The following is a 23,945-nucleotide window of genomic DNA, read 5'->3' as shown; positions in this document are numbered from 1 at the left end:
TTGCTTAGTCTCGATATTTACTAGCACATATCTGGTGATCTCATTCCCTCTCTCCTTGTAAGACTCATCAAAAGACTCAACACTGCCCCAGTGCCCACACAGACTGCAATAGCAGAAATTATGATTTTGTGATTTTGTAGGCTCAGGATAAAAAGGTCTGTGCTCAGAGCCTCATAAATGAGGCTTAGGGTCAGGATTCCTCCCACCCCAACAATCTGCTTGCTGTAAATGGAATAAATAATACTTGGGTAAATGGTGCTCTAAGTAATGCTACTCGCACGTATATTTATCAAAGGGAAGTATTCAGCAAAAGGCTAGGAGAGCTAATTATACCTTTTGGGGGGATTGATACAGAAAGCATTTCATTTTTTAAGATAAATTATTATTACTGTCTGTCTAAATAAAAGTCTTACATTTTCCTTTTTGTATCCCCTCAAAGAAACAGAGAAAGGCAATGACAAAACCCTTAACTAAGTTTGTAGCTGCATAATTACCATTTGCCCTAAGACTACTTATTTTAAAGAACAGCCCATTCAAAAATTTGAAAAGGATTCTTCAAATTGGTGGTGAACATTTTCTTTAGGTTATTACAAGCTGCTACATACCAGACTGATTGATATTATTCCCTTATTTTTCCCTGTAGTTGTTTGTGTTTCTTTTTGGTTATGTTGTGTTAAGCTTGTTACTCTAGAGGATGTGAAGAATGGGAGCAAAACCAACACTAGTTTGCTTTAATTCTGCAGCCTGGAATCAGGAAGATTAACAGATAATCAAAGTATAAAAATCTTAGATTCCATCTGCAAGTAGTGACAGTGTCAGTATGTGATACCAATGATAAAAGTTGCCTTCAGGCAGCCACTAACATATTATTACAATATACAATGTTATTATAAAAAATCCTTCTATCTAGTATGACAACTTAAAAAAAAAGAGAGAGAAACAACAGTGAAAAAAAAAAAGGAAAAGATTTAAGCCTAACTACAGTCTTCATAACAGTTGACATTTTATATTGTACTTTGGGTGGGTATCAAGTTGACAGTATGCACATTTGTTTGATCTTTTATCAAGTCATAGTTGCCCTTGCCAAAGCCTATTAGAACAAAGAGTTTGTGCTTGGAAAATATGTATGCAAGGGAAAGACAAACCTGAAAAACCTCCAGCTCTTCTAAAATGAGTTCTCCACTTGCAGAGAAGTTGGTGGGTAAGACAACAACCTTTTGCACGGTTCCTTGGTCTGGAAAAGATAAGACAAAGTCAAACCATGTGACAGAGAGAGAAAGAAAACATTAAACATTATCAGGTATGAAAAGAAACCATCAAAGTAAGCACTATAACATAGAGTAAGATATGAAAAGATGTTCATTAATTTCTTGTGTTTGGGCTGAGAAAACACGAGATGAAACTATGAGATGATTCCTACAGAAGTCACAGATTGTGGATAACTTGGACATGACTGTATATAGTAATGCTCTCATAGAAGAATTTGAAGTCATAGTAAGATTGGAGAAATTGCCATTATTGTTACCATTCTACCGCAAAAGATCAATCAAAATTAATAACTAATAACTATTGTACCAACAGCTGTACAGACACACAGATAGAGGCAGTATCTATCCTAATGACCTTGCAGTAAAAACACGTCACTATCAATAGCTACTGTGTAACTGAAGTACATTCATACTCAGTAATAATATGTAATGACAACTGATGTCAAGAGAGGTAAATATTCCAAAGAATAACTCAATCTCTTTCTAAATTTTTTTTTTCCCAAGAAAGTCAAACAGTATTTAAATTCTTTATATATTAGTAGTCTTTATATATTAGTTGTTTTGGTCCATGTGGAAAAAAAAAAAAAAAAAAAAAAAGAAAATTCAAGGTGATAATATTGTAGCTACTCTTTTATAGTACCTTGTCAAAACACAGTTTCAAACCCCCAAATCCATTCATGTTGAAGGAGTAAGTAAGAAGCAAGATGGACGGGGCAATTATGATGCTTCTACAAGTAGATGTTATGAGTGAGACAATCAATGATTTAGTGGATTTATGTGGAAAGAACATATGGAATTGAGGGGTCATTCTGTGGAGGCTGTTAGAGGCTGAGACATACACTAAAGGATTTCTGATATGGCAGAAAAGGCAGACTGAAGAATCATAAGAACAGGCATGTGGTATTTTTACTGGGAAGAAGTACAACAGAAAAAATTCCTCTTGTCTGAAAGGTCTGGAAATTAGTCTGAGTGCAATATATTTATTTGCTCAATATTGATTCTGAGGAATGAGAGCACATGGTATAAATTCTGTTTGGCCTTCAAAAATTTTACGAGTAGTATAGACTTGTGTGGTTAGTAAAACACTAGCACAGCACAATATAGTTAAGTATCTATGTGTATTTTTATGAATTTGTGAAAGGAAATCTCAGCTTCCTGTTTGACAATCCACGATATAGACTACATAAACTGAAAAAGCGTAATTTTGCTTTTGTTTTTAAGGTCATTGACTAAATTCCATAGCTGGAGCTGTGGGGCAAGTTGGTTGCAGTAAATAATTTACATCTTCTTATTTCCCTGGAGGAAGCTAGAAAATAACATGCATTGTATTTTAAAAATTAAGGTTTATGGCCAGAATATTGACTTGTAATAACCTGACCCCACTTGCAGAAAACATCGCAGTATTCTGTCATTTATAAAAATGGAAAAGAGAAATTGAAAGCCAAGAAGATTTAAATACGTGTAGCTATCAATTGTGCATGCACAGGGCACGTTAGGCATGAATTTTTCATGAGAATTTTCTATGGCAAACATTTATTTTCATTAGACAATGGCATGATAAACCAGTTCCTTCCAAAGAAACTACCGAAACTAAATCTTGTGATAGCACAGCTGTGGTCTAGACTGGGTGCCAGTATTAGCAAAGCTATGAGAACCTGATAGAGATTTACTAACTGCCAAGACACACCAAAGTTTTAAACTGCTGCAGATGCATCTCTTGTTGCAGCTAAGGAGAAGCACGTGCATGCATAAATGTGTGTATTTCTCTTCCTGCTGAAGGGAATAATCCCCACTCAAATTTACAAGCTTTAAGTGCACCTCTACCTCTTTACATCCCTTTATCAATGTCCTCTGTCTAACATTAGATCACACCATCTAAAATACTGCATCAGAATGCAGGAAAAAATAGCAGCCTTTTCTGATTTTTTTTTTTTTTTCCCCAGCTGCCTGCAAAGTATCAACTACCTGTGACCCTGACTTACAGGGTATGCAGTGTGTTGACAATGACCCTACCTGCAAAGGAATGTGAGGCTGAGCCTCCAAAGAACAGAAGAACCGGTTTATTCCAATGATCCATTAGTGCATGCCACACATTTAAAATTCCTAAATTGTCTTTAGTCCTCAAACATTGCCCCAAACTGAAATCAGAACCTGCGGGGAGATTTTATCCACGGTATCGTCACAGAAAGTACTGATAATGCCTGACGCCAAGCCCTTGTGTCCTAATAACCTTTCTCATTTGAAAACTAGGTTCATATCTACCTTTTTGTCACAGCCCAGCAAAATACACAGTTGACTGTTTACCTTAGAATTCATTCCCTTTGACTCACTATTTTACCATTCCTTCTGACTCAGTGTTGTACCATTAGAGACAGATCCTTGCAGAAAGGAATGCACTGTTGTTTTAAAACAATTAGTAAACTTAATACATTTAGAATAAATGGTAATGTGAGGGAAAGTAGGCAACAAAAAGCTATTCATTAAATAAAACCATTTAGAGTTAGGAATTCCAATAGTCTGTACATATATATACACATAATTCTAACAATAAATGGCTTGTAGGCCATGTAGTTATAATTCTCCACCCCTTCTGAAAATGGTTTTGCTGCTGTTGCTCAGTATTTTCTTAAATAAATGAAAAGCAAATATTTGTACCTAGAAACCTTTTCTTATTCCTTTTTCAGTAGAACTGAGGTCTCCATTAATACCACAGTAGCTGATATCAAGTCATTTCTATGTGTTTATGTCAGAAAGCTTATGGTACATCTCAATGTTGTTAAAAATGTTATTTGCTTATTTCATTTAATGGCAAGGCTGCAAACTAAATTCCTGGGTCAGAAGGAAGATTGGAAGGGATGAGGTACTGTGCACTGCAGGAGATGTATGCAAAATAGCACTGCCTGAGCTGTTTTCCAGTGTATTTCATGGCAGATAATCTGTATTGTGAGCCAGACACAAGAGGTTACTAAACAACTGTCTTTTTTTTTTGTCTTTTTTTTTTCTTCCACATTTAAGTCACAATACGAAATTATAAGTAAATTCTGTAAAAATCATAAAAGCGAATGTGATAATTTCCTTCTCTATTTGCTTTTTATTTCCAGAAATCTGCTTGAAAGCAGTTCTACATCGCTGTGATTTCACGCAGTCGTGAAAAAAAACTATTGTGTATCCAGAATATCAACTCACAACTAGAATATTCCAGGTGTAGTGACAGTCACTGCTGCCCTGACTTTTCACCAGGAACTGCTTGCGGCCTCGCTTCATCCCAGCAGCTGGGAGTGGAGAGAAGACTGGCAGCTGAGAAGGAATCCCCTTTGAGCTGACAGCAAGCTGACAAGGGCAACTCATCATGACTGTTTTTCTGTTTCAAACCTGCTTGAACAACTACAGTCTCCCAACTCAACATGGAAGACTATGTCACTGAGGTCACATTCCCTCTGAGAGGACTGAGAAAGTGGGAACGTTAATGCAGGGAAATGTTGATATCCCATAGGCTAAAAGATGGAGTACAGAGCATGCAGAATGGGAAATAAATGGAGAAGGAAGCAACATCCAACAAAGGAAGGAGAGACAAAAAAATATTAATAACAACCACAATAATAGTAATAAGAAGAACAATAATAATAAAAGAACAAAAAAACCTCCCTTGAAACACAGGGCATAATTCTGGGCTGGTATTAATCAGTTATGCATCACTGATACTAGTGAAACTTGGTTATACCACCAATTACTGGTCTGACTGACCATGGGCAATAGAAAAGCAAAGCTTAATGATCAGTGATGAAAAATATGCATGTGTTTGGATGGAATCTGCATTCCAGAAGCTGAATCTGTAGGTCTGAGTTTAAATCTCATTCTCTGAATTCCTACTAGCTTTTCTTTCCATAGATCTAGGTAAACATTACAGTTGTCAGTATTGTGAGCATCAGAGACAGGACCTATCCACCTCTGAGCCACATTACGTGCACAAAATGAGCAGCAAATCAAAAAACCTGACTTTTCCACATCATAAAATAATGACTGCAATGGACATTAACTGCTACTCTGCCAGGAGTTTCACGGAGAGACCTCCTGTGGAAACTCACCTCCTGGTGTGTCAGACACTGTGGGAGGCCCTTTGTAAACTTTTCTCCGTGTTGTACTTGTCAGCCTGCTGGTAGATTAATAATTTTTGGTCTCTAATCTGAGTTGAACCTGATGCAGACAAATGCAATTTAAAAAAAAAAAAAAAAGTAAGAAAAGAATTTGCAGAATGCTTGAAATCTCTCTGAGAGAATGTTCAGGCTCAGCAAAGCACCTGAGATGGTGGTAGGTTAGCAGTGAGGCCTGAGAGCCAGGTCTCCACGGTCTCTGCTCTCCTTTGGTGTTTTAGATAAATCTGGGCTCCCACCACAGCCACATAACCTCCACCTTAGTTCACCCATCTGTTGTATGGCTGTAATATTTTCGCAGCTCTGAGTATTGCTGTGAAACTTGATAAAGTCATTTCAAGCTGCATCAAAGAACAAAAAGACAGGTACAAGCCACACTCAAGGGCAAAATTTCCACATAGGCCCACGTTGGTCAAACTTCTGGAAACACTGTGAACTTGTTTGAACAAAAAATAGCCAAGGAAACCAAACAGGTGTAGGAAAACCTTCTCTACATATCTTCTTAAGAGGCTGTGAGAAAGCTTTGGATGAGTTGGTTTCTAAAAGGTTTTGAATGACTCATCCAGTGTGAGCAAGAGGAGGAAGGAAACTGTCTGCTGCCTGTTGTGTCACTCTTGTGCAACACCATCTTCCCAAGCTCACAGACATGAAGCTGTAGCCACCACATTTGTGGGAGGCAAGTTTGCCCTTCTTACCACACTATCTCTCTCCGTTAGAATCTGTGGCTCATTATATGATTTTGTCTCTTGTGTTACTGGAGGCTACTCTTGTCAGCACGGGTGGGTTTTCCAAAAAGACATCCATAGTGTGACACCACAGAAACAAGTATTGTCGGGATTAATTCACATCTTTAAGACTATATTACAACCTTATGCTCTGAAAACACTTACTGTTCCAGACTGAAAACAAGTGTTGCATCAGAGAAGAAAAGATAATAAGAAACATTGATCAATCTCATGCCACATCAGATGCATTACATTAATCATTTAAATAAGCCACAGTGAAATCTGAAGTTCCTTTTCATGGCAGTCACTTAGATCTCTTTATACAAAAACATATCCTATCTTGATAGTAAGGAGATGAAAAAAATCCTATTGTTGCCTGTAGCTGTTTAATGTACTCAAGTTTGACCCAGACATTTAAATATTTTCATAACACCATGAGCAATAAAAAGAAAAAAAAAAAAAAAGCACAATCTTTTGGTTGTGTAATCTGCGTGTACTTTGACCAAAGGCTTTCGTACTGCAAGCAGTAGGTGGCATGCTTAAAAAATAAATATTAATCTCAGGAAAATGTCCTCATGCTGGTTTATGGCTATTCTTAAAACTCAAATGGAAAACAATCTACCAAAGGATAAACTAGGAAAATATTGTATTGTATTGGGTTCTTTACAAATAAGTGAACTGGCTAAAGTACTGACAGTGAAATGCTAGGGTGAATCAAAAACTTCAAGACTGAATCCTGGACTACCACAGAAAAGGGATAACTGAAGCAGAACTCTAACTGAATATGTTATTACTTATCCCGTAGGGAAAAAGCATTATCAGCATTACCCTTGTCAAATATGTAAATAAGTGATTATATTATATCCAAGTAAATTATCCCACTGGTTTCTGTTTGTGAAGACAAGGTACACAGCACTCTTCTCTTGTAGCACTGCCATCTACTTAAAGGACTTGCTCTTTCTTACTCTAAATCAACTCAGAGGACAGTGTAGAGACCGTTTTGGGTGGCAAGTTTTGTTAAGTGCTTTGGGAGTCTTCAGGTTGAAAAGCACAAGAAAAATAGGAGATTGCTATCATTTGAAAAGCGTGTGGAATGCTGCGAGAACAATATCTGTCTGTAGGATTTACTTTTTAGCTACATAAGAGAGAGAGAGAGGGAGAAAAGCAATGTATTAAGTCTCAGCATGGACCAGCCTCCGTAAGCTCAACACTTCTGTCTGGGGACACAAAGGAAACACTACATTTAGTGCATATTAATGTGAAAAAGTAATACAGCTGCCTGTACCCTCCCAAGCCATGGCTACATGATGAAAACCACTGGGGTTCTTTCGGCTTTCTGTTCTGTTATTTCTCACTTGCATTCAGGAACTGATTTATTACTGAGGCTATAGAGGAGGAAGAGAGGAAAAGCTAAACATTTTGTGTGCTCTGCATCTGGCAAGACATAAAACACTCCGATTTCAAGCATGAGACAGGTCACTGACAGTGACAGACATGGCTCGCAACATCTCAGTTCAGCAGCAGTAACTCATCATCCAAGCTGAGTGTAATTGTCACCAGGTGTCAAATCCCATTGTCTCTGGCTGTGGGTCTCCAGTCTCCCAAGGAAATTATCACATGAAATTCTCCTATACAACGTGGTTTTTGCATTTTGCTGGGATGAACTGACACCAAAGCAAATCCCCTCTGCATTCCTTTTGACAGTTAATATCTCTGTTGAATCCTCCTGAGTATCACAGAAAGCAGAGAATAAAGAAAACTCCTCTCAGTGGCTGGAACTTGATCACTTTTATTTAAGTGCTGAGAAACCCAGTAACTTTTATTGCACCAGTTTCTTTTGAGGAAGATCTTGGAAGCTATTAGTGTCTCAGGGAGTCAGTGTGTCCTACTCAGGAAGACTAATATCTACCCCGGCAACTCACTAGAAAGCAGACAATGATCCTTGTCTCCAGTGTACTGCAGAAGTTAAAAACAATGCATATAAAATATCAAGAGCTGCAGGTTGCGTATTTTTTCAAAGTGGACTCTGTGCTGATACACAGAAGAGGTTTAACAAAACATAACTACAATTTGAGGTATGTTAATATTTTAAATGAGTCACAGGTACATGTGTGAGGCCACACTGGTCACTTAAGAATGGTCAACAGCTCATTGAAATATAAATTGAAATGGCTTGTATTTATCTCTTTCAGAATTACTGAGATGCTAAATGTGTATTTTCATTGACATTTAGTATTTTCTATGCATTTCCAGTATTAACTAACACTACTACATTAAGAATCCTGCATTGGCTGGAAACTTGTATGTTTTATCTTTTCCTCTAATCTTTAGTGGGATTTTACTCCAATTACAATCAGTTGTTTATAGAACATTTTAAAACAATGGCACAACTATATAAAAAATACTGAAAATGTACATTTGAAAGACCTGTTTTAGCCTGCCAAGATATTTCTATGGTTAAATACAGTGCTTTGGCAAGGAATAAAGCTAAGAGACAGCCAAACCTCTTCTACTAGAACACAGTTTTTGTGGAGTTGTATAACAATATCTATAGTGACAATATCTATTAATGCTCCTGATATTTCTACTGCAGTGTACAAAAATTGTTTTTCTTTGTTCTGAAGGAAAGGAGGAATATGACCCTAAGGGTCCCAAAAGTTGAGAACTGTAGCTGCATTAATTACACAAAAAGAAAATATGGCTACATGTTAGGGAGAGGGAAATACAACAAGAAGAAAGTCCTGACCTAATTACTTAATTTGGTAGTTTCCAATGACTTTGCAAGTGGGATCAAATAGATTTTTAGGGATGCCTTAAAACTCATTTAGCAGCTACCTACCAAGAAAACTAAAATGCCCAGAACAAAATCTGATGCAATTTCTACTGTAATTCACTACTTAGACCTTTTTCTATCCTAACCATGCCTTATAATATTCTAAGCGTTCACAGTACATTAAATGATAAAGGCGTGACATAAGAATGTGAGCCAACTGTTTTTGTTTTCTTATGTCTTTTCATTGAATGATAGAACCCTGCAGGCTTGAAGGGGCCTATAGAAGTCATCCATTCTAATACCCCACTTGAAACAGGTCCAATTAGAGTAGGTTACTTGGAGCCTTGTCCAGTTGGGTTGTGAATCCTTTGAATCTCTGAAGACAGATAATTCACAGCCTCTCTAGACCCATATTACGTTTGACCACCCCGATGCTGAAAACATTTTCTTCTATATCTAATTACAATGCCCCATGTTCCAGCTCGTGTCCATTGCCTCTCATCCTGACACTGGGGACTTTGAGAAGAGGCTCTGTGTCTCTGTCTTTTCCCATGAGTTATCTGTACCCTTCCATTAAATAATTGCACATAGCAATAAGGTTTCCCCTTAGCTTTCTCTGAATAAATCCAGTTCTCTCGATGTATCACAGTCCATCTCAATCCATTTTGTGTAAATGTTTTCTTTGTACCGGAGAGCCCACATGGTACTTCTGATAGGAGCCAAATAGAGGAGAAGAATCCCTTTGAGCAACCTGCTGGCTGGATATGCTTTTGCTAATACAGTGCAGTATACATTTGTCCTCTTTTGACCCAAGGGCACCCTGCTGATAGCTGGGGACGTTTTCCTAAGAAGAGTGAAGAGACTTCATTTTAATCCCACACAGTCTTCCTACAGAAGCCTGAAATTCCTGAAAGTTTTTTTTTCTTTATTTTTTTTTTTTTTTCAGCACAAGTTTCCTAAATCTATTATATCAGGTTGGTTATTCCAGCCCCATGGGAGTTTGCTGGCAGACATAGTTATTCTACAAGGAGAAAACAACCAGGATCCCAACAATATGTGAACCATAAAAGCAATGCAAGCCACCTCCGTAATTATTTTCTGATGCTCAGAGATATATTTGTTCTCCCGGAGTTCTTTTCCTTCTTTGTTCTACTTGAAACCATCTGTAGTAAAAAAGAGCCTTTGTGCATATCAGCCTATAATGCCCTGTTAAGCCAGTAAGCCAGTGGGAGTTTCACATGTGAACGAATCCTAGGGTCTAGACAGACTACCACTCCGCTTGTCTGCTTCAATCAGGGGAACGTGATTCAGATCTGAATATTTTTTAAAAAATCAAATTTGATCAGTACAAGAATCACTCGACCTGCTCCCAGTAGAGTTCAGCAGCATAGCATCAGATTCAAATTTAATGTAACTATTTTTTTTTTACTTTTTGTTTTGTTTTGTTTTGAAAGCTGTTATTTCTGCATTTGTAACACCCTGTTCACATTGTCTTTTTCTTCAGAAGTAGGTTACACAGCATATATTAAGTTATGGTGATGGTAGTATACAAAACAATTCAAGACAAGTATTATAATTTAGATCAAACACAAAATACACTAATGTTGATTTGTATCTCCAATAAAATTCATGTTGATACATTCTATCTCTTGCACATAATTAAGATCCATAGAAAACACAAAAATGAAAAGAAAGTAAAGAAAAAAATATGTGGATTTCTGTAGACATTTTAGTAATTAGTAAATACATTTAAGCAAACATTTCTGGAAGCTATCAGTTGTACAGATTGGAGCTGACTGCAAATTAGAATGCAATGGAGGAAATTGTTAATTTTGTCTTACCTGTGCCAAGAAACAAGACATGGTATCTTCCATCTGCTGCATTCACTCGGTCCACAGCAATCTTTGTATACTTGTAGTCCGTTCCTATACGGATGATTAATGGCCTCTTGTGTATTGGGTAAATGGGATTAAACATCAAAGGGTGATTCCTGATGAAGGTCACAACATCATCTGGAAACTCTTTAGTTGTCCGCATATTGGGTGTGAAGGCTCCTCCTGGACACTGCAAGAAACATGCACAGTAATGCTTAAAAATGCTTACCATCTTTCTACTTACTTACTTAAATGCTTACCATCTTTTCTACTTAGAGATTTCCTCTCTAAGTTGTTTACCAATATTGACAGATAGTTGACAAAGTTCCCGGAAGAGCACTTCAGACTCTGTCTGAAAGTAATTATGTTCCAGCAACAGGAATTAAATACTTTAATGATTTGAACTCCCATGAGTTCAGATAAGGCAAACACAAACATAAGTTTGCAGTATTAAAATCCAGGTTGATGGCAAAGATCCATATTTCTGGACCTATTATTTCCACATTCCTTATGCTGCGAACACCCTGCTGAAAAAAAATCCAAGCGATTTGTATGGGAATATGCATTTGTTTTTTGTTTGTTTGTTTGTTTTTAATAGAATTAGTAATACAAAGGTAAAAGGTAAAGTTTGATACCTAACTGTAATTTGATCAGTACCCTCTAGATATTATTTTGGTTATGAGATGGTGAAAGGGCCTGTGACTCATCTTCATTTGAAAAGGTGATAGCATGGGTTTGAAGCGGGATATCTGATATCTGAGAAAGCTGATCATTCACAGGATCTTGTCTACCCTTTCCTCTACACCCAAGAAATAACAGAGATCCACTGGTGTTCCAGATGCTCCTTTAAATGCAATGAATAACCACCCAAATAATCAGCCCTGAGGCATTCTGGACTTTGTGAGGAAATAAAAGGTCTTAGAAATCTCAAGCGTTTACTGAGAGTGAAGCTAAAATCAGACAGCGTGGGAAGAAGTGAGGAGCTATGTCAGTAACTGGTACTATGTGCCGGATGTACCCCTGATAATTTACACAGCTTCTTCAGCCACTGTTACCTCACTTTTCACTGCTGCTCCCGAGCTTTCATTTTCCCTCTTACAGATTTTTAAGCTGTAAACCATTCCTTGGAGCACTGGAGCTATTCAGAAATGTTTCAATATAATATTTTCCAGTTGTAAAATGTTGATTTGTTCAATACAAAGTATTTTATGGAAACTTGCTTATTTTGATGAGGACAATTCTTAGGTCTAGGATGGAACTTCTGGTCAAAACCACAGACATTAAAATAATTAGTAGTTTAGGGAGACATTCACCTCACCTGACTTCTGCTGTCTCAAAGTCAGGCATTTATTCTTAGTTAGCCATCTAGCTTTCCTCTGTAGTCAGTAATTCAGACTAGATGCCCTGCTTTTATATGGCTAAAATTACGTAAGATGAATCATACTTTGAGAGACCAGGAAACTCACCAGGGGTACATGACTCATGTGCCCAGCCTACCTGATGCAGGCAAGCATTAAAATCTGGGTCTTCACATCCCAGGGGATCCCTCTAACCACCACAGAGGAGTTTCAGTTCTACCCTCTGCCAAAAGTTGCTCCATTTTATTCACCTAATTAACTATTCATTGGGTAATACCAGGAATCAAGTACAAAAGGGACTGAAGCCTAATCCCAAGTTTTAGAATCAGCTGCTGGCTCAATTAGGATTTAATTATTTATACACTGTGGAATTCTCTCTGGTAGGATTTGTTAAAAAGAAACCGCTCTGGCATCATTTACCTTCAGCAGGAAGAACTGGAACTCAGCTCAAATATGGGTCTTTTTTCCCATCTGGAGTCCTTAACAATTTATTCTTCTGAACCCTTATTTAACCTTAGGGTTCTCGTTTGGTTCTTACTCCAAATGACACTACATGCTACCCCTCTAAGACTGCTTATTCTTATTATCTTCTTTGCCCTTCTCCTTCCTTCTGTGGTACTTCCATCCACAGTCTTCCAGGAAATGTATTGTGCTATCTGCTATGATTAGCAGCAAATGGTGAAAACAGAAGTGTCTTCATAAACCTGAGGGCCATTAGCACAATTATTCTTCTTGGCAGTGATCTACCAGTCCCCAGTTCATCTCCAAAGGATTTCTATTTCACCTGCAGTTCAAATTAAACTTTGTCGTCCCATACAGCTCAGTTAAAAGAAGACTTTCTCTAATACTTTCCATCCTTCTTCAGTTCTTGAATTGGAGATCATAAGACTCTTGTCTATGACTTCCTGAAAAAAATGTCTACACTATAGTTCACCCCAGTATGACCCTAAAAACTTAGATTAAATAGTTGTTCTGAGCAAGTCCTTAAAAACATCTTTAATCAATTCATTCTTTTGCTATTCCTCATATAAACCTATACCAAGCAAAAGATGTTACTGAAGAACGCTATAAACTCTCCTTTTCCTTGAGGGATTGAATCTGTATTCTTCACACATCATTCAAGGACTCAGCTACACAATAATTATGTTCACAGTTGATCACTGTGCAGTTAGGTTACAGAGAGAAACATAATTCTTTAATTTACAGTATATTCTTCAACATTCTGTAGGTAAAAAAACTATTTCTGTAAACTGAAAAATGGAAACTATCCTCAAACATGACTGAATTTAGTAGGAAGCTGCCAATTATGTAGTTTCTTTTTTCCATAAGTAGGTTTTGCTTGTGGAGAAATAAGAAACCATTGGTATTTAGTGAACAGCAGCCAAACTCTGCGGAATTGATTATGACCAAATGAATGTATTGCTTTATTTAATCCTACTGAAGCTATATTGAAGACTTTTCATTGTTTATTCAATGTACTGAAACACAAAAAAAAATGTTCAGTTCTGTCCAAAGTTTTAGTATGAATATCTCTTTAGGCAACTATAAAGTAGGATTTTCTGAATTATATATATATGTATAAATCATCCATGTCTAGTTCAGCATCCTAGAAGTAGCATATAACTTATGTTCCAGAGGAAAGATGTTCAAGCCCCTTAATCTGCAAGCTTGCAAGCTTGGATATTCAAAGCTAACCCTTTGAATACAATTTCTGAACAGAAAACAAAAACAAAAACCTGATTTTTACAGATGTTTTGACATAATTCAAAAAAGAGTTTGTAGTACACATGTTAAAAAAAAAAAAGTGTTTTGGCAGTATAGAAAACAAAAGCAGAGTAGTCCCAGCTTAGAAAATACAACTCTAGGATACTGTGTTATGGCTGAATTGTGAGGAAACACAGAAAATTCAGTTATCAGAAGAACAGTGGTGATCATCTTAAAAGCTCATTCATCTTTATTTTCAGTGTGAGCTATGATCTAAGAATTTATCTTCAAATTAAAAGCTCACCAGCATGTCTGAAAAAGGAAGATAACTGCTGAGGGTTAAATCCAAATATGATTTTTTCCCTCTCCATTGTGCTACTCAATTCCTTCAGGCCCATCTGAAATACCTCCTAATTCTCCATGATGTGAACCATGGCAGTGGTTGAGGAGTTGAGGAAATACATACAAATACAATACTTTGAAGCAGCAAGAAATTCTAAAATGTGACTATTTGCAAAAGCATGTAACTTCCCATTTAAATGGACCGTTTATTTTGTGGTTTTTAAAGTTTAAGCTTAAAGCCTCAGTGAACTCATGAGATTAGAGCTGTATGAATTAATTGCAAAGAAATACTACTGTTAGCATTAGAACTTAGTGGAACATCACGTACCGATTAGCTAATTTTAGAGATCTGGGGACATGAAATCCTAAATCTTACAACCACTAAAAACTGCAGTAAAATATGAAGAATTGTTCAAACAAAGTTATTCCATATATCTGAGCACCAGTGTACGAGAGAGAAACAAATAGAGAGAACAAGATATGCAGCACAAAGAAGAAAATGAATGAAATGGCAATATGGTTAAATGTTCTTGTAGCTACTTGCAAAATTAAAACAAAACTTAATATCCTGTGACAAATGGAAAAGCAAAAAAAAATTCATCTAAATAATAACTACAAATTTGAGAATAGATTTATGATTCTGTGCATTCTTATTAAATTCTGATACTTTATTAAAAATTCTTCATGAGAATCAATGGAAGCCCACATAACCATACTTCTTTTAACAAATATGGATTTAGGGAAGATCCTGGAGAAACTTTATATATTCTTCATTAAATCTGAAAATATTAGATTTCATAGCTCTGCTAAATCTAAATTAAAAAAAAAAAAAGATAAGTAAATAAAGGCAAAGCTGCATCAACAGGATTTTTTATACACCATTTGGTGTATAAAAATGTATTTTTATATGAATATATTGGATTTATTGGATTATTACCACTAATCCACTAACTGGATTATTGAATTATTACCATTCATGGTGGTATTTATTGGATTATTGGATTGGATTATATTACCACTCATGGTGGTATTTATTAGATTATTACCACTCATGATGAAAGAAGTTACTGAAAAAATTTCAAGGCATACAAAAAGTGTTCTTGCTGAGGAAGACTACTGTGAACTGACTAGCATGAAAACCCAGTACCTGACAGGTTATTAGATCTTGTCAAAGAGCAAGTCCCAGAAGCCCTGTTTTCCCTTACACTTTCCAAGAATCATGGTGGAGCTGCAGAACTTTAGAGAATTATGGAAAAGTCACACTGGCTGAAACCAAAAGTTTGGATCCAGACTGCCAAACACACTCATAATGTTGTCTTTTTACAGTTGCTTATGTAAATATCTTTTGCTAAAACCTACGCACAAAATGAAAATGTACAAGTAAAAAAATTGACTGCCATCTAATGAAATAACTCTTATCACCTTTTGAGCAGAAAGAGCAAGAAAGATAAATATTTTGCATGACTTAATTCCTTCTAGAAGATTTCCAGATACTACCTGATTCAAATGGTAAGCTGAGAAACAAATAAAATTGTTCTGAACTGTAACTAAATGCCGTAGTCAGATACAGTCCATTCTCCTGGAATAAATAAGATCTTTTTATGTATTAAACAAAGACAAGTAATTGGCAAGCTTGCATAAACATATCTTGTACTTACGGTGCCAGGCCGCGGGTATGGTATTCTGCCCTGATATGGAATCAGCTGGTGGTTTGGTCCCTCCTTGTGTGCAAATGGCCCGTTGAACACAGTCTGGATGTCAGATAAATGATACACACACACAGCTGAGCCTTTAAATATTGAGCTAGAAGACAGAAGGAAAAAGTTAATATCTTAAGCTACCATCTTTTCTATAGATTTTCCATCTTTTTGCATGTTCCAGTGATGAAAGATACCTCTAAAAATTAATACAGTTTAATACTTCTATAGTGTGCATTTACTGATATTTTAAATCAACTAAACTAGTTTCCCAAAATACACCATTACACCTTAAGCTGGAGAAACTTGTTGAAGAGTGAACCGAAAAAAAGAGGGAAGGAGGTACAACCCCAGCGGTAGTATAAGAAAATTTCCAAATTTTGAGTATAAAAAATATATATATATAACCTGGTCCCAGTGAAATCAGTGGCAAAAATATTGCTGACTTCAGTGAGACAAAAGTTCTATAAACTTTGTGCTGCCAAGCTCAGCACAGGTTTCCAGAACTCCCTACCAATATATTAACCACAAAACTTCCATAAGCCTCTTAAAATCCATGGCTAAAATGTTAATCAAAACATCCAGAATGATTGCTATTGGTTAAAATACTACAATAAGTTGCCAACTTTTCTAAGCAAAATGAGGGCAGGTTGTGGCTGTAAGAGAATTTCTTCTATACAGGCCTTAAAAATGTCCCACAAAACTAGTTTTAGAGAACTCCTTCAAGGAACTCGAAGTTTGATGTGTCCCAAAGAGAAACAGGGGGCTCGCCTGTTTTTTTCTACTACTCTGGGTCCATGAATGGTCTCACATATCTCCTCTAACAGTGCAAGCCCTGAATGGCCTGTAGCAGCCAGTGACATTGGAAGGCACCAGAGGAATAACTCTCAGTGTGATGCTAAGTCTGACTGCTGTTAATTTTTTTTTTTTTTTTTTAAGGTTTGGGATATTTATCCTAACAAACTTGAAACTCCAGACAGTCTAAAATACATCCGATGTCAATTGAAGGATGGAGACAATCCAAGTAACTCTCTGTTTTTAATTGGCAAAGAAAAAAAATCAATCTAGAAGAAAACTGAAAAAAAAAAGAGTTCAAATCTGCAGTTATGAGACATAGTGTCTAAACAAAGTGCTGTAGATTACCCAGCAATCCACATGGCCCTCAGCTATATACGTATTAGCAAGAGGAACCTTTTAGATGGATTATGATATTTGCAGAAATTTTAGTAGGTATTAATAGGTTTATAAAAAAAAATGTACTTAATCTGTCCAGATGTTTTATGGTAGATTTACAGCAGATTATGTCACCAAAATAATTTGCTTCAGTATTGCTTGGTTTCCCTCAGTATGGTTTAGATAAAAGTACTAATAGTTATTATTTGGTGGGATTTTTCTCTCTTGCTACTCTTAAAAGTTGGAGGTGTACAAAGGTGAAGATAAAGGAAAATCCAAGGGATAAAAATCATTATCATCACTGTTTTTAACTATGTAACACATTCAATCAAACAAAAAGAAAGAATCCATAAACTACTGGATCATAAAAACAGAAATGCACAAGTGTAAGAGCTTCAGTAGAGTAAAAACAGTTTAAGAGCCAGGAATAAGTGAACTTTTCTCTTTGTTGTCACCCTATATGGTCTTGCAACTCCAAACCTCATTTCCACTGCAGGAATACCAGGAGAATTAGGTATAAGTGTTTCCAATTCAGGCATGTTGCATCCACAGCCTAATCATAAGTGTGGTTTTACTGCTAAACATAACCTCAGCATTTTTTCTTTTTGTGCAGTAAGAATCATAAAATGTAGACTGCACCAGATGTTTACAAGTTATGGAATTCTGTTTTCCCAGCTTAGCATTATAAAATCATATTTTCCTGGCCAGTTCACACATTTGAAAGTGCAGATCTTTGGATCCACATGAAAAAAATAAATAAAATAAAATAAAATAAAATATATATTTTTTTTTAATGCAAGGGTTATTTTATTGGAAATTGCCTTTAAAGGAATTAATAGGAATAACTTAAAAATCATGCTGATTCAATTAAATAAATGAAATTAAATTAAAAAGATTAAAAAGACATTTCTCCCCCCGCTCCCCCTCACCCCTTTTTGAACGTACATAATAACAGCTAAAATGACAGGATAGCATATCAGAAATTAATAGGCAGTAACTATTTCTACTCTGTATGCTACCTGTATTTGCTGAAAGAGAGAGAAAAGGGGAAAAAATGTAGAAATGGCAATAGCAGTAGGTACATCTATAGGTCTGCCTTTGTTGGGGATTTCAGCATAGTAAGCTATAACTGGTACTTCCAGTGCCTTTGGGAGTTCACTGAGTACTTTCTAAACCAGGCAGTATGTGAACACTACTGACTAATAATGGTAGCTTGAGGCTGTGAGGATTTCATCAAACATCATATAGGCTTGCCTTTTCACAGCTCGTTGAAGTCAACACTGGTTATTTGCCATCTGTGCAATCATCCACCAGCTGAGAGACTGGAAATGATTTATATGCATTCCTGTAAGAATTCCAGGTTTGATCCTTCAGGGTGCTGGCTGGCCTACAGGAGGTGTTAAGCACTCTTAACACCACACAAGTCCACTGCTTTGAAGTCCTTTAGATTTCTGCTGCTGATCAGCAACAAGTGGCCCTCCACAGAAATGTTTTCCCAGTGCCAACTGCCAGTATGTTTGGGAGCAGCTTGGTTCAAGCAGCACAGGATGTCTACTATTGGTATCCTAATAAGGATACCAAAGATACCAACAGTAATGCTATTAACCGAGACTGTTACTCCTGCATACAAATCCTGGTCACAGGACACATGCACCGTTGCACAGGACAGCTTTGACCACAAACCATTACTTTTGGTCTTCCTACAGAAAACTGGGAAGTTCAGAAAAGTAATTTTTTCAATTTCCCTGTTACCTTGATGTTGTAAAAATTCCATACACAAGCGTTGTTCTGGGGTTATCTGTCTCCAAAAGAAACACATCCTCTGTAAAAAAAAAAAAAAAAAAGAAAAAAAAAGAAAAGAAAGAGAATCCCTTTTTTTGAGTACTAATAATTTTTTCATTTTCCAGTTTAAATTATGACTTTATTCCTGCTACTCAATGAGTTTTACCGTAGATTTGAATGGAAAAAAGCATATTTATCACATGAATGGACCACGCACATTGCATTTAAACATTCAGAAACAGAGTTAGAAGTTAACTCCACACCATCTAGCCTTATGAAGACAGAAGGCAAAGATTTTCAAATATGTACACCATCCATGTCTCACATTTCTCTCAGCTGGATCTCATTTCAGCAGGTTGTTTAGCAGTAGGCAAATATTTAAGTGGCAGTAGGTCAAAGACAAAGAGTTCACTTAGATATAATCCAAAGCAGGGTAATGAGGAGTTTTTTTTTTTTTTTTTTTCCCATCCTGTACACGCCCTAGATGCCCTCCCATTAGCTCATTTTCAACATGATAGGAATGACATACAGTTCTGCAGTAAAGACAATGAGAGATGCGAGCCTTCACTGTGTAGGGATTTATTAACTGCACTATGGAAAACTGTACCTACTTGCTGAATTGAATTTGCTCAACTTTACCTCTGATCTGATGACTTTTAAATGAAAAGTCATTTAAAATAAAAATGCTTACATTTAAATGAAAAACGCTTTAGTCTCTGACATTTTCTCCTTACATATGTTCTTAACTAACTGACTGTAATCAAGTCACTTCTTAAACTTCTCTTACATCGCACAAAAAATGAGCTTTTAAAAGGAAAATACATTCTTTAGCTTGCCATTTAGCTTGTCTTCTTCACTAGCCATCTGAAATTTTTAAAAATTCTTTCAAATATATCAAAAGCAAGACTTCACCATGCAGGACGGGCAATGTTATACTCTTCTGCATTATACATGAAAACAGAAGAATGCACTTCATTACTCCCAGAGTTTTCTGCATTTCCAGCTGTGGTTGTATTCTTCCTCTCTGCCACAGGATTGTGCTGGAAACTCACACCGAGAATGTTATCTCGTATTCTATATGATCCTGCATTTTGTCATGCAAAAAAATGAAAGCAGTTCTCCTGCTGCTTTGTTGAAGAGAATTAAGCTAATAAATTACATCTCTGAAAGATTAGTGGTTAGGTGTTAAGCACTGAGAAATTCTGAAAGCTAGCCCTCAAAGCACCTTGCACAGAGTTATGGATCTGCTCCTAGGTATACCACGCTCCATTGTAACCTTGAATCAGAAAAGTACACCAAGCATTTGTAAAGATACCAAGCAAAAAAGACTCTGTACCCTGTTTGTTATTATGAAAATGAGGAATAATGCCAAAGGAGACAGATTACAATGGAAAGAAGGTAAAATTCACATGCAACATGCGTGGAAGGGGGAGTGGGGGTTGGGGACGAAGAGAGATTAGCTATTTATATTATTTTTACACTAATACAGACAGCAAATCTCACAACACCTGAATTTAGAACTATGTCTTTGTAGATCACAGTTATGGACAACATCAAATTTGAATTTTTCCAATATTGTTGTTAGGCACTTAAGTATCAAAATATGCATCTATTAATTCCTCATTGAAAGGAAAGCTCTTGTAACTACTGTATAGATTGTTCACTGAATATTTACAGTGTTTTACATGCTGAACTGAAAATCTAAGTTCTTGAATTATATTTATTCATAGTGTTATTGCTGGTGCCAGTAAAAGCACTTGCTAGCATCATCTGGAACTATCAAATTGAGACCTCTGCCCAATGATCAAAAAAGAGAAACTATTATGAAAAGGCAGTATGCTACACATATGAATAGTTTCAGAGATACATGTTTTAAAATCTCTGTCATAATCCCAGCTAGAAGCAAAATAATGATGAACTTCACTTACATGTTCCTTTCCAAATATTAATTCTTTTCTTATGTGATTCCTTTACATAATCAAGATCAATTACCTTTATTTCAAAGATAATCATAATTACCCAGACAGTTTTAACGAGAAATTTTTCATTTCCCAGCATAAAATTGTCAGGGGAATTTTGCTGTGGCTTTCTGCATGGCCAACATTTCAATGTCAATGACTTCACAGAATCACAACGTCATAGAATCACAGAGAGGCTGAGGCGGGTTGGACCCTCTGGAATCCAACTGGTCCAACCCTCTGCTCAAGCAGGGACACTTAGAGCAGGCTGCCCAGATGGCTTTTGAAGATCTCCAAGGAGGGAGACCCCACAACCTCTCTGGACAACCTGTGCCAGTGCCCTGGCTCCCACAGAGTAAAGTGCTTCCTTATGTTTAGACAGAGCCTTTTGTGCTCCAGTTTGTGCCCATTGCTCTTGTCCTGACACTGGGCATCACTGAAAAGAGCCTGGCTATGTTTTCGTTGCATCCTCCCTACAAGTATTTTTACATATTGATGAGATCCTACCTTAGCTTCCTCTTCTCCAGGTGAACACTCCTAACTCTCTCCTCACTAAGGAGCCATAGGAAATTCTATAATATGTTCAATAATATGCACAGGGTGCAGGATTTAGATGAAACCTTTTAGGAATTTTCTTGCCATACCTAATTCATCAAAGTACGTTTCTGTTCCATCTTCATCCATTACTGAGCACACGAGTCTTGCTTTCAAGAAGGTTGTCCACTTGTTCACAAGACTACGCTGACCACCTGTATCATTCTGGAAAGGAATATCATTTTTAGAAAAACAAAATATAAGACAGCTAACATTTTATTGTGTCTTCCCTCATTTTCCTCACATTAAATTGATCCCATCATCTAGACATTTATACTGTTATATCCAATATAATTTATAGTTAAAACTAACCTTCCCCCCAAAAAAAACAAACACTCAAAAAAACAACAGATAGTTTTCTGAGCAGATTTTCTGTGCTGGGCTAGAAAGCTTGGGATGGTTGGGCAGTAAATTTTGTGCAGAAGTCATGTATGCAGAAGTAAGATTGGAAAAGACTGTAAATGTCTGTATCACTCACTGACACTTAGTGAGGAGAGACATCCATGTTACCTCTAAAAGATCTGATAGGCTTATGGAGGGAAATTTCTTCTAGTTCTGAGAGCAATATAGCTCTATATGATCTAATAAACTATGCTAACCCATGAGGTGGTTGCTCTATAATCAGAATTGATGCTAGCTAGATTTGCACTGTTGCAAGTCCTTCTAACTTTGTCCAGAGCTAGCTTGGTTACATCTCACTCAAGGATGTCTCCATCTCTCTCCAAAACACAGTGGAAATGATAATTGCTGAACCAGATTGTGCAGTGCAGAGGTGACAGCTCCTGCCTCATTCTGCTGATGAACACCTTAGACAAGAGCAGCATCTTCCAAATGGCATAATACAATGTCACCCAAGAAAAGTGATAAAAAGGTAATGTAGAAGCTAGCCAAATGTGATTTTGAAATGCTGTGCTTTTTTCTCTTCCTTGTTTCTTATTCCTATAGCTGGTAATCAGACTTTTTGGGTGACCTATAAGAGATCTTTTGCTGGGTTTCCTTTGGCACTATTTTACTAACATATGTGGCCTGTCTCAAATGTGTTGATATATGAATATGATGGTATACAAGTATACAAGTATGATTGGCTCAGACTTGTTTTCATTGTCTTTGGGATTCTGCCACTGACTTCAGTGTAAGTCTAAACAGGCTGAGGCCTCTCAAAAATCATCTGGGCTTCATTACAACAGTAACAATAACAAATACAGTTATAATAGTGTGAAATGTCTTCTTGCAAAATACCCAAAAAGGCCTCTGGGCACCCTCACAAAAATATAGAAAATGGAGATTATAAAACAGATCACATGCCTCATCAAACTGCCAGAGCTACATTAACTCAACCTTGACCACACCCTCGTGCCCATGCACAACATTACAAAGCATCAAATTTTAAAGAAGATCCATATTAAAGACAGGGAATAAACAAACACAATTATCTTCCCGAACCTTTCCAAATGGAGGAATGAAAAGGCTAGTAGTAACTGTTCATTTTAAATTTTTCTTTCATTAAAAAATCAGTTTCACCAAAGATATTAATAACTGCTTCAATCATTTTTCATACACAGTTGATTACAGATATGAAAAAGGAAATAGGACAATGAAGAGTGCTGTGGTTGAAAATTAATTACGGCACATGAGTAGCCTTACCTCCTGAATTTAATTTTCTTATGCACATTTTTAAAGTTAGACTCACACATACATCAATGAAAGAACTCAGAAAGGATGGACATTGTAAAAGTGAAAGCAATATCTGAAAGTTAAATCAACACATTTGAAAGCTTGATTCTGGTATTTCCAACATGTTTCGAAGATTTTGTGTGTGCGTGTATGAAAGACTGCTGTTTTATAATTCAGTTTTTCTAAGCAATGGGTGTATCTGATTGTTGCCAAGGATAGCATGTTTAGAAATTCAACACTGGTAACCAATTCTGAGCCAGTAAGAGGAATACACAAATTCCCGAATCTCTATTTTTGCCTATCATTCTATATTTGACCAGATATACATAACAAGTTCAGACCTTAGCTGCATGTTTAATAACATCACTTATGAATGTGGAAGCTAAAACAAGGAATTACTTTAGAATATAAATCAGACGTTTTTCAATCATGTTAACGAACTATAGTCATTTAACTTGTCATGTCTCACTAGCAGCTTGTCCCACAACATGGTGATTAAAATAGTTCTTACTGGGCATATTCTTGCAATCATTGAGTGAATTTGCTTGGTGCTGCCACTGTTGTCTGTCAGTCTCTCTTTGAAGAAGAAGTAGATTTTGGCATCATTGGGGTCAGTGCCATCTGGGATAACATGAGCATCCACAAAAATAGGCTCTGAAATGAAAGTGTGCCAAAAAGATGAAACCAAAAGGTGTATCAGTATAAGCAGTATAAGTTAATGATTTGACAGTTAATGGCTGTTTCAAGGAAACACTATATATAGAGGTACTGCTGTGGCAGGTTAAGGGATATGCTCTAAACCTGTGTCTGTACGTATCATATATCACTAGGTAAATTGTTTCAAGCTGGCAGCCTTAAGTTTCTGCTGCCTC

The 23,945-nt window shown here is 36.6% G+C and overlaps 1 protein-coding gene across 1 annotated transcript in view; it reads right to left on the bottom strand.

Moving 5' to 3' along the window:
• The window catches only part of SEMA3C (semaphorin 3C), a 122,871-nt gene that overhangs the window by 14,661 nt on the left and 84,265 nt on the right, over positions 1-23,945 (bottom strand). Inside the window, exons 8-13 of the mRNA XM_013180455.3 lie at positions 23,585-23,727; positions 21,450-21,564; positions 18,818-18,887; positions 15,854-15,998; positions 10,759-10,981; positions 1,146-1,234 (exon numbers count right to left, since the gene is read on the bottom strand). Of these exons, the coding sequence (XP_013035909.1) occupies positions 1,146-1,234; positions 10,759-10,981; positions 15,854-15,998; positions 18,818-18,887; positions 21,450-21,564; positions 23,585-23,727 (785 nt within the window). The remainder of the gene's footprint in view (positions 1-1,145; positions 1,235-10,758; positions 10,982-15,853; positions 15,999-18,817; positions 18,888-21,449; positions 21,565-23,584; positions 23,728-23,945) is intronic.

This window comes from Anser cygnoides, chromosome 1, assembly GCF_040182565.1.
Source record: "Anser cygnoides isolate HZ-2024a breed goose chromosome 1, Taihu_goose_T2T_genome, whole genome shotgun sequence".
NCBI lineage: Eukaryota > Metazoa > Chordata > Aves > Anseriformes > Anatidae > Anser > Anser cygnoides.
Note: the sequence above shows the minus strand (reverse complement) of the source record. Positions and strands in the feature narration are given on the sequence as shown.